This window comes from Porites lutea, chromosome 8, assembly GCF_958299795.1.
Source record: "Porites lutea chromosome 8, jaPorLute2.1, whole genome shotgun sequence".
Lineage (NCBI taxonomy): Eukaryota > Metazoa > Cnidaria > Anthozoa > Scleractinia > Poritidae > Porites > Porites lutea.
In genome coordinates, this window is record NC_133208.1 from 32,349,095 (window position 1) to 32,360,669 (window position 11,575).

The window sequence follows — 11,575 nt, forward strand, 5'->3', positions numbered from 1 at the left end:
AGTAACTTGCAATGCAAACTATTTTTAGTTTGTTCATTACTTATTGAATCACCAGGATTCCGTTGAGTAATTATAAGGACCTTATTAAATCTCTAACTCCCAGTTATGACTAGAGTCAAAATCCAAGAAAAATGAAACTTTCATTTTTTTTTTCAAATCCTGCATGTACACAACACAAATGCACAAGCAATTTTTAATTATAAGAAGTTTCATTTTAATGGTAACATGATTGCAGGATCTCTTCAGTAGTGCAGAATCTAAAATTTGAGCAATGATGTATTTGTTTTGGTAATACGTGTACATTCTGGTTGTTGACAATTTCCAAGACTCTTCTAAAGACCAAAAATATAACCCTAGGTACTCCTATTAAATACATTTAATGAGGTCCTTTTAAGACAGTGTACCGGTGTCCCTTCATACAAGCTTAATTTATTGGAACAACTGTTAAGTTGTCCTGTTTTCGTTGGAAGTTCAAGCTAAGCTAGTGGGGTCCAATTATTATTATTGTATTTAAGCATCCAGTATAATAGGGTCTGCCCTTTTAAGAGCCAGCATGTATAAACCCAGATTCATCATTTTAATCACCTTCTCCACTTTCTAAGGAGCACTTCTTGGAACCTCATTTAAATTTTCCCCAGCCAACTGGTGATTTTTGGCGAGAATTACCATTACATGCATTTCTGGACATACTATGTTTTAGTTGTATGGGGGGTGCATCCGCAACAATGCGAACAGACTCAGGGGTCAATACAAAATAATGGTATTTATCTGTAAAGGTAATAGTTTTTTTTCTATAATTTGGTCCTAATCCTTTTTTTGTGTGTACCTTAATTACTACCTCAGGCCAAAGGGTACCATATAAGTTAGAATCATTAGTGTACTTAAGGCAAACCATGAAACTGTATTAACTTGACCAATGCTTCTTTGTTTTTTGACATCTGCAGAAACACCTTCATTACTTGATGTCACCACTAAGGAAAGAAAAGGCACATTTAATTAAAGCTATCTGTGCCTTCATTACACAAAAGACAAAAAAGTGAACAAGACACCTGAGGAGTGCAAGGTTATACCTATAGGAGAAAATAAGGAGACTGGGGAGCCGGTTAATACTTACCTGTCATATTAAAGGAACGTGATGAGGAAAAAGTGAGTGCTTATTTTTACTTGAATGTTCCATTTGCTTACAGTGTATTTATTTATGTATTGGTTTATATGAATTTTTGCATGTTATTTATTATTTTGGATTGCAGAAGTGATACATGTATATAGAGAGGCTCCGCCCTGAGGTGCAACCCCTTACCCTTTCATATCCATTTCTGACAGCAATGGTACCCCTTTTTGGTGGGCCTCTCTGTAAAAGCCATAATGTGGAGTACCACCCGCCCCTCTGGAAGACCACACCCTAGCAACTTACTAGGTACACTTACCATCTGTAGGAGGAGATGAAGAATGCGTGGTGAGGTCAACACGAGGTTTTGAAGTGTTCTTAAAGATATCACCAAATTTGACCTTTTTTATTGGAGGTTTGTTCTGTATATGTAGTTTAGCTGTTAAATAGAGATAAAAAAGGGATTGGCAGTTAATAGTAAATACGTAACTCTTACAAATAAGATTACTATTAAAAAGAAACTGAAAGTGGTGTGGGTATTTTGTGCAGTAAATTTACAGCTGCATGCAGTAAAATATCTAATATTTTGTTTACTTCGGCAACATTGTGTGCAGGTCCTCGTGTACATGTTGTAAAGTAGACAGCTAGGATGTAAATGTAGGTGATATACCTTGGCAATAGAATGTTAAATGCAATTTTAGGTTCTCACTTTCTCAGCTTAGCCTAGCCTTTTTTCTATAAAAACTAGCCCGCTCAGATTGAAAGTGGCCTTTTTTTAGCTGGTTGTGGGATGGCAAAATTTTGCAACTTTCAACATCCTTAGCCAATCCAGTAAATTCTCAGAAATCATAACCATTTCTTGACAGCTGTTCAGCAAGTGTTCCACCTTTACTTTGTGTAAAATGTTGCGGTCACTGTTTCACTTTTTGCCATCCTGAATTCTTCCTGCCTGCAGCCATAATTAATGGCCTCAAAATATTATTAATAGTGTTTACATGCACTGAGAAATTGGAACACAGGCGTGAGTAGGCGTAAGATGGAAGTTTTCAATCCGCAGACATGACATTCACACCTATCATGACACTTGGCAGGTATAGGATATGAGATGTTTAGAGCCAAGTCTGTGCTGTGTGCCTCACTGGGTATCCACCATGTCATATCCACAGCCTAGCGATTGTGACATATTGTTAATTATCTGCTTGACTATATCTTACCGGCATTATCACTTGGTGTTCTTATTCTAATAGTGACGCGTTTACTTTTTAGGTTGCGTCTCCTCCACGTTGTCATTGCTCTGAGTTCCAGAAGGTATGTTGTATTAGGGAACAGGTCATTGATTCTGTAATCAGTGGTGTTTCCCATTGTGTGCTTATCTGTCACCTTGAGGGCCATATATTTTTTTGTTTTATCATCAAGTCTCCTGCTCCAAGACAAACGGTATGTGCTTACCGGGAGCCCTGTAAAGAAAAAAGCCTGTGTCATATTACGTACGTAGGACTTTTTAGCCCAGGGTTGTCAAAAGTAGCAGGCTGCCGGCAAAAATTGCCACCTACTTTGTTTGTATGGGCTGGCTACTCTCTGCTTGGCATTTCTTTACGGATGGCATTTTTTTAATAAAATATCCCTGGACTGGTTGCTTACTTTGACAACTCAGCCGTTTACTTCACAACTTTCTGACAACCCTGTTAGCCATAAATTAACCCTTTAAGTCCCAATGGTGACCAACATCAATTTTCTCCCAACAATATTCATACTTTGTCGAGAGATTAGGTTATGAGGATTAATGAAATGATCACTAAAGACAAAATGCTGGCAGATCAAATTCTCTCAACTAATTCTTAAAGGAAATGTATGGAGATCAGTTTGGAGAATTTGTATGCGGATATTGGGGCTTAAAGGGTTATGATCCACAAAATCCCTCCTCATGATCAAAAGGAGTTTAACTCGTGACGTTGAAGAACCTTGATAACTTGAAATTGAACTCCCTGCTAATTCCAACTGTAGGTCCAATTTCCCTTGGATTTCAACCCACTTTTCAGTCGTTTCAACTCAGTTAACTCAACCTCAAATAACTTGAATTCCCCATTAACTCAAACTAAATTTCCATTCCCTTGATTTAGATATCACTGGTTCTTGTTACCCCACTTGGATGCCATCCCATTAGCCCTTTGTATACAAAAAAACACACAAAAACTAACCTTATACAGCAATTTGATTTTAACTTAAGCAATATGAACAGATCATATTTTATCACAAAATGCATAATGATGTCATTGTTTTTCATAAAAAAAAGTAAATTTGCACTGTACTATACACTGAAGTGCTGAAAAATCAGTAACTGTCAATTAAAGTGGTAAATAGAAAATTCAATCAATCCTCAGTGATAACTAACTTGTCTTGAACCCCTGCTAACCCACACTATTTTCCCTTTGCCTTCAGAGTTTGAGTTACCGGGGTAACTTTACTTAAGTCTTTAATTACCAAAACTGCTGACAGGTTTCTTCCAGACCACATGGACTTGTACCCTTCCCTTGACTACTTGCATCTCTGTCACATTAAATGCTCTTGGAGGAAGTGGTGGCCGTGGTCTTGCGAACATTAATCTACTTGGTAGACTAAATGGGCTTGCTCCATACTGATTAGATGCTGCAACTTTGAACTGGTACCAAAACAGTGGTTGAAGGTTCACTTGGACAGATTGCAAGGTAGTCTATGCAGTAAAAAATAATATGTAGATTATTATAAATAATTTGTGATTATTAAGATTTTTTTAGTGAACTCTTATAACTATGTTATCCAGATTTAGAGATGTCTACTTTCTAACTATATGTAATTGTAGCTTAACTGCCATAATGCTTTGTTTCTATACACACTAATTAGCTGCCCTAGTTTTAGTTTTTAGACACTCAGCTGAGTGGAACGACAGGTTCTTATAATTACTTGAATATCCTGAGGAAAAAATGCACTTTATTTGAGTGTCAATGTATTTGGCAACAAAGTACTATATTGGGAACACCATTTTCACACCTTCTACTAGAGATGGGGCCCTCATTTTCTGTGGTTATGCAAGCCACACAAGGAGAGCAAATGCAGCACCTTCATTCTTTATTTCTCAATTATTTTAAGACCCTGAATATTGATGCAGCCCTAGGAATGGAACTCATGAACTCCTGCTCTGCAGTCAAGTGCTCTTCCGACTGAGATAATCCTGCTGTGGACACATTAAATGAATAATATTGAAAGAACAAACAGAAAGAATTTGATGATATTTTCAGATTAGCCTTGGGGTTTGTAGATGGAGTCATACCTGCTTCAGTTCTATCCATTTTAATATTTTCAGTGGGGTTGGGGTATAGTTGAGTTGTCATACCTGTGTCAGTTCTATCCACACAGTATTGGCATCTGTTGATGATCCTTTCTTCCATTGTTTTGCCAGAACAACAAATACTGTTGAAGATGGCCATTTTCCCTTCCAGCTAATGGTGTAATTTTCTAACCTTTTATTTCTTACAGGTGCAGCAACTTGCACATTTTCTGGTTTCATCAACACACCTTAAATAATATAAAAATAAAATTATTCAGATGTAACAACACAGTAGCTATGACAGTAACGAAAGTAACATGAATTGTCTTGGTTAGTTCTAGTAAATAGAAATAATTGTAATACAGTAGAACCTCGATATAATGAAGAGCCAAGGGTTTGGCAAAATTTGTTCGTTATAACAAGGTTTAGTTACATGGAGGTTCTTTTTCTTACATTTTACTAAACTTAAGAGGATAAGAAAATCGTTCGTTATACACTGTACCAAGGACTTAATTATATAGAGGTCATTATTATATCGAGGTTCCGCTTAATTAGTAAACTAGAACATATCCATAATCTGTGTGTTTGCGGTGGCTTGATCACAAAGTCCTGTCTCCTCTAAGCTACTCCTCTTACTTAGCTTTGCAATTGAAATCCTGCTTCCATTTCTACTCTATACAAATAATTGACATTACTTCTTTCCTGGAGAGGGTTGGGGTACATAATTAATATTTTTGGCCTCATGGGGGCACTTATTTGAAGGCAGGCTCTAATTTGAGCATTTACAGTGTACTATGAGTATCCCCACCTCTCTCCCCATGGAAAGTTAGCAAGTCCATCCCTGGATTACCCCACTCATAAGATATAATTCAAGTAATGTTTAAAAGGTGGATTTACGATTGTCCAGTGGATGACTATAGAGAAACCAATATACAATGTATATCTGCTGGATAGCTAGGGCCAGAGCAGGGCCAAGATTTTCGAAGCAGTTGTATTAAAGTTTGAAGTGGTGACTATTAATAGCCATGGGTTTATGCGAATTGACCATCAACAACTCTACCCCAGGTGGAGACCTCAGTTTCAAAGTTAAGACAAAATGAAATTCTTAGAGTTTTTAAAAACTTACATTTACTATAATTGGAAACTCCTTCTGGGCATGTTGAATTTCCTTCTGTTAAAGGATAAAAAAAAACATGGCACAATTTTAGAATTGCTGAGCAATTTTGTCTCAGCTAGTTCTTGTCTCCAGTCTTAAAGTCTACACAAGCATAGAATAGATACATTTCCTTTTAGTAGCCACACAATGTTTTTGTGCTTGGAAAACTTAGACGAAGACTACAGAACGATAATTTTCTAGTTGTTCTGTTTAAAATATTGGACAGGAAATATCAAAGGACAGACAGAGAATTAGACTGAGAAAATCACTACACAATTCCATGAGAAAAATATAAGTCTTCGGGCCACCTTTAACAAGTTATAACAGAGATAAAGACAGTCATCCAATCAGAGCACTCAACTTGATACATTGGGTAGGAAATGTCAAAGCAAAAGTAAGATGAAGTCCATTTAGAGTTTTAACAGCCAGAATTAAAGAGTGAAGTAAATAAATTAAAATATAACATACTGTCTTTTCCCCTAACTTTTTCTTTTAGCTTAGTTGTTGGTTGCAAAAATGCCAATTTATTTATTATTGGCCATTGTGGACTTTCTTACCTTCAAGATGTATTTCCTGAAGGAATTTACAAGAATCTTCACATATTCCTTTAGTTACATTAGAAATATTATACAATCCCTAAGAAAGGAAACAAAAAGTTTGAATATAGGCGTACGTTAAAGCCTAATATTACGCTATATGCATTTTTTACAATTTTTTCACAAACAAAAATTGTCTCACACTATCAGGGATCGTTGTAGCTAAGGACAAGCAGACTTTTCAATTGGTCAGGCTGGCTTTTTTAAATTACTAAACTGCACCTTCAAAATTACCCCACATTAATTTTTAAGTTCACCAGAGCGATTTGAGCCAGTGGTAGGGTCTTTTTCAGCGAGTGAACTTAGTTGGCAGCTAGCTCTTAGGGACATGAAACCCAGCACTTATATAACTTATAAACCTCTGATAACATGACTTGGGTCTTTTCTTATAATGTCTTCCTTACTCTTACTTGGAGTTAAAGCTGTATACACAATGTAAGATGAAAATTTGAAAAATCGCTTGCCCTAATTTATTTGGGGAAGTTGTTGCTAAACAGTAGTGACATTGTAGGCCTACAAATTCAAAGCTCCACTTCCACAAACATTTACTTTATCAAGGCAAACAATGCACGCTGTTGGACAACTTTGGATTAAAACAAATGCCACCCCAGCAGGTTGTGCCATTAGCCCCTGCGGCATTACTTTTGTCACACTCTGGCATGAGTATAAAGGCACCTTGCTGACTTATCTCAGTAGAGCTTAATATCTATATACAGTCTGTCTTAATACTTACACAGATGAGTGAACAAGATAAAACATGTGCCTCTCTGACATTACATGGCTTTAAACACTGAAGATTGAAAACACTAGGTTAATACAGACTTCAATTTTTTTGGTTAAGATTTGATGTTTTTTTTTTTACCCCAAATGATATTATTATCTGTGAATCAGGCATAATGTTTATATAACTGTTCTACTTACCGCTAAACAGGATTGTGATACACAAAAATCTTTGCCTGTGGCTGTGTCCTATACAATAAATTGAAAGGAACAAAGAAACCATGTTGAGTTTGATGGATTACGGTATTCTTAATGTATCGGGTGAGCTGTCTCCACTCCAGTTTTTGCATAATTTTATACATGTAGCAGTATGTTTAAAAAAAAAACAAGTTGGCAGAAAGTGATGGATATACCTGGCTTTAAAGCATTATACAATCATAAAAGCTTCAAAAAATGTGTATTTTACAGAAAAACAAAAACTCTTTGTAATCCACCACATGTACATGGTCACATTCCTCAAATAATCTCATTTCTTTTAAATGTGCTTGTGGCCAGGGCCCCTGTAGTTGTTTGAACAGTGGATAATGCTATCCACTGCATAAATGTCTATCCAGTAGACAATGCAATATTTATGTGGGCCCAGTGGTGCGAAAGGCAGATAACACTTTCCACTGGATACTTATCTTTACTTGGTGGATAACACAGTTGGTTTTTGTAATACTTATCCACTGGATAGTGATTTATCTGGTGGAAAGTGCTACCCAGCATTTGAACCAAGACCTGCTGGATAGTGATTTATCCAGGAGATAGCGCTATCCAACGTTTGAACATCAAGGGCCTGCTTCTTCAATTTATCCTTACTTTTTATATCACTACCGAAATCAAACATGTAGTTTTTGAGTGTAAAAGAACATGATCAGCAAGGCTAAAGTCTTAAATTTTAATACAGCCTCCTTACTCTGGTCAACACAATAATACATGTATTCAGTGGCGGATCCAGGGAAGGGACCTGGGGAGCCTGGACCCCCCTTATTTTTAGACCAAACTTAGGCGCGAAGGACCAAAAAAAATGTTTTTTGGAGATCGGGCTCCCCCCCCCCCCCCCCACTTTTCTCGGGTCTGGATGACTGGGTTCCCCCTTATCTCAAGGGCCGGATCTGGCTCTGGTATTTATTGAGGTGCCAACTCTATGAATGTATGGTTCCAGAAAATATCCATACCCCTCCCCCTCGGAATTTCCAATGATCTTCCGTGGGGTGGGGGGGGGGGATATGGATATTTTCTGGAACCACACAATGTTAATTTGAGCATCTTTATTTTTTTATGTGGCTTGTGTTTTTCCCACCAAGAAAAGAGCTACAGAGAGAGGATAGGGAATAATGAGTTCATGTATATTGAGTTAAATACCACAGTTAGAGGTCAGATACTCCTGCCCAGGTATGGAAAAGTCAGAATAAGCAGTTTTTGGCTGAATTTGTAAACATAATTCCCAAACTGGGCTATCTATTCCAGTTATTATTGGAGTGAAAGGTTGCTTTGCATTTTTGTCTCAGACAGTTGCATAATTAAGCTAAAACCACATTAACAGCTGATCTAATAATACATCCAATAATGATATATGTTGTCATTCAATTTTTTCATCAACAATGGTTAAATTTTACTTTCCTTTCCTTTGTTTTTGGGTATGGTTATATAATATAATGATACAAAGAAAAATAAAATTTAAGCCGAGGATAAAATTCAACCATACCATATATTTCTACTGTTTCTACGCACAGAAGTTTATGTGTGTATAATACTGTACTTATTACTGTACCAGTATTCTCATTTAATTCATTTAAAAGGCCATTTTCTTCAGTCATTCTCTGGAAAATGTTCCATTCACATTTCCAGTGACTCTCACCTTAATAAGCACAGTTGTATCAAATCGATTTTGTGGATAATGAAAACAGATTTGAACCTCATGGGGAAAAAACATTGCTTTTGGGGGTCTAAACAGCTTGCAATAGGTATCGTGTGGCTAGACATTGCATTGCATAACAATATCACTTCAATGAATTTTGAGGGCTGCTGTGCCTGAAGGTGCTCTGCCAATTCTTAGAGGCTTTTAAATCTTTTGAAAGTGCAAGCAGTTGGGAGTAAAATAAAATTATTTTGTCTTGCCCGAAGCACAGTATGAAACTTTTAATCTTATTCAAATGACCAAATGCTCGATGGGAGGTATTTTGTACCCGTGGCTTACTAAATTGAAAAAAAAATTCACGTGATGCAACTATTAACAGTAGTTTCAAAATCAGCTGAAGAAGTCTAATGCTGATTTTTATGGTATTACGTTTGATAAGAAAAATTAAGCTTAATGTGCGTTACACTGTTCATTAAAATATTGCGCCTTTCCAGACTAGTCGTTATACATGTAGCGTAAAAAAGACATTAGAGACAAACTTTGAAAAGAACTGTTAATTTTGGTCGCAACATTGTCTTTCCATCTTACACCTTCCGAAATTCCCGTCCGATTTCCAAACTATCAACTCGAATGATACTAGAATACCGTTTCTCCCTGTCGTCTAAATTTTCTAGAAAACAATTTCAATTCTTTAAAACTGCGAAGCAATATATAGGGTGAGTTGGAAGATGTGAAAATTTGCATTAATTTGCCACTTCCAAACGCGAGAAATATCACAAATCCGACTTCCGTAAAACAGACACGAAGCACATTAGAGATACCACTCAATTTCAACAAATTAAATTAAAAGCCAGCGAGCTGAGTGAAAAGTATTTGCATTACAAAGAATATCCGTTCAGGGTTCTTGTAAGTTCTCGGCTGCATTTGCGAAGTATGAAGTCACTGATCAAAGTGAGAAATCTGCTTATTTTACGCAAAAAGGTTTCTTTCAAAACAAAACAGCACGATTCTCTTCGATGTACTTTGAAAATGTAATCTCGTATGCAAAGTGTCCGCAACCGCTAGTGTACAAACAAACAGCCAGTTTTCAAAATCACCCGATACTCGCAAGAATTGGAAAAATATGCTGACATATCGGAAATACTTGATGTTGCTTAAGATCAATTATAGCAAATAATCACTACTTTTGCTCTCCCCAAGTTAATGAGTGGATCTTACGTTTTTTAGAGTTTTAGATTCGGCACAAAATAATTTCATGTTGCTTCGGATTTGCAAGAAACTCTACGTTAAGAAATATGCCAACGGCTAATCCAAAGTTTCGGCTTGCACCTGAACACGCGCGAAGATAGGGAACCAAACTGAGATTCTAAACCGATATGTTACTTTTTTCGCCAAGATCATCCTATTTTGTGCACAGATTCACATTCCTACTTAAGCTAGTAAACGAACTTGTACCAGATCATAGCAACCACAAGTGCAGTCCTAGTTAGATTTTTCTTCGAATCTCCGGAATATTTGTAGGTGGGGATCCAAAGTCGGAAGGCAAAACATTAAGAGAGCAAAGCAACAAGATAAAAAGGTGACTTTCAACAATGTTTAGGACAAATCTGAATTACTTATATTCCACAGGAAAACTGGTACTTAAGTACAACAGGTACGAGATCACGATATGTCAAAGATTCAACAACATGTCTAAACAATTTGATTCATCAACAACTAACTCACCTGTGCGGCGAAACATCGGCTTCTACAACGCGCGGAACGTAATGTTGCAAGACAGCCGTTAAGAAATCCCATGTAAATACCGATCAGGCTTATACCGAAATAGAATTTAAAGACCTTCATCGTCAAAAATAAGAATAGGAAGGAAGAATAAGGGTGACAAATCGGGCATTAGTAAAGTGAGCGAGAAGACACATTTGCATAACAAGTCCCTGGATTTTGCACGTGTAGCGATAGCTCGCGCCAATTATCAGAGGGTGTAACCAACACGGCTGAGAGAATTTATACTTTCATCACGTCAACTTTTGCCCAAACAACGCGCGGACTTTTTCGTTTCTCTTTTCTTTGAAATCAGTCCTTACGCGCTTTTGATTTTCTTCAGTTCTGAAAAGGTACTGAAACGGCCCTTTTCATTGATGGTCTTTTTATGGCAGATACAGTTGTTTTTGTGTTATATATCTCACCAAACTGGACGAGAAAATTTGTAAACACAACTCACATAAATGCTGCTCATATTATCACACCTTTATTTTATGATTTTATTTCTTTTCTCCGACTGTCTTTGCTGGCAAACGTTGCAGTTTTTTAAATTCCGGTTTCTGATCAAAACAAAAAGTCTCTCAACTCTATTTGTTAAGCAGCACGGGATACATTTGCATAAAACTTTTCTTCGTTATGCAAAATAATGCAAATTGCTAAAAAGTGAGCCTTGTTCTCAATTTTTTGCGGCTTGTTAAACAAAAGAACTTGGGCAATTTTAGACTTGTTGGGGCGGATATTAATGAACTTTGCTCACAGGCGAAAATGAACTTTTCGTTAATCTATGTTCTTATCACGAAAACTATGTCATATTAAAATGTAATTAACACCTATTTTCTACCATTTGGATTGTATCTGTTTATGTCATGATACCGCATCCCGCTGTTTGCCGTGGTACTATTTAAACAAAGTTTTCTAAACTCTGAAAATACATTATAAACTACCAGGACTTTCTAAAGTATATTGTTTGAATTCTGCATTTTTTTTTGTTCTAGAATCGTTCCGCTCGAGGCACTTGTGAGAAAAA

At 36.7% G+C, this 11,575-nt stretch overlaps 1 protein-coding gene across 1 annotated transcript in view; it reads right to left on the bottom strand.

Annotated features, from left to right (window-relative positions):
• Window positions 1-10,584, bottom strand: part of LOC140945576 (anosmin-1-like) — a 12,478-nt gene extending 1,894 nt beyond the window's left edge. Inside the window, exons 1-10 of the mRNA XM_073394589.1 lie at window positions 10,513-10,584; window positions 7,086-7,133; window positions 6,898-6,954; window positions 6,126-6,204; window positions 5,539-5,583; window positions 4,479-4,660; window positions 3,590-3,818; window positions 2,323-2,565; window positions 1,428-1,547; window positions 1-971 (exon numbers count right to left, since the gene is read on the bottom strand). The exon at window positions 1-971 is cut by the window's left edge and continues 1,894 nt beyond it. Of these exons, the coding sequence (XP_073250690.1) occupies window positions 835-971; window positions 1,428-1,547; window positions 2,323-2,565; window positions 3,590-3,818; window positions 4,479-4,660; window positions 5,539-5,583; window positions 6,126-6,204; window positions 6,898-6,954; window positions 7,086-7,133; window positions 10,513-10,584 (1,212 nt within the window). The 3' untranslated portion in view covers window positions 1-834. The remainder of the gene's footprint in view (window positions 972-1,427; window positions 1,548-2,322; window positions 2,566-3,589; window positions 3,819-4,478; window positions 4,661-5,538; window positions 5,584-6,125; window positions 6,205-6,897; window positions 6,955-7,085; window positions 7,134-10,512) is intronic.
• Window positions 10,585-11,575: the final 991 nt, after the last annotated feature.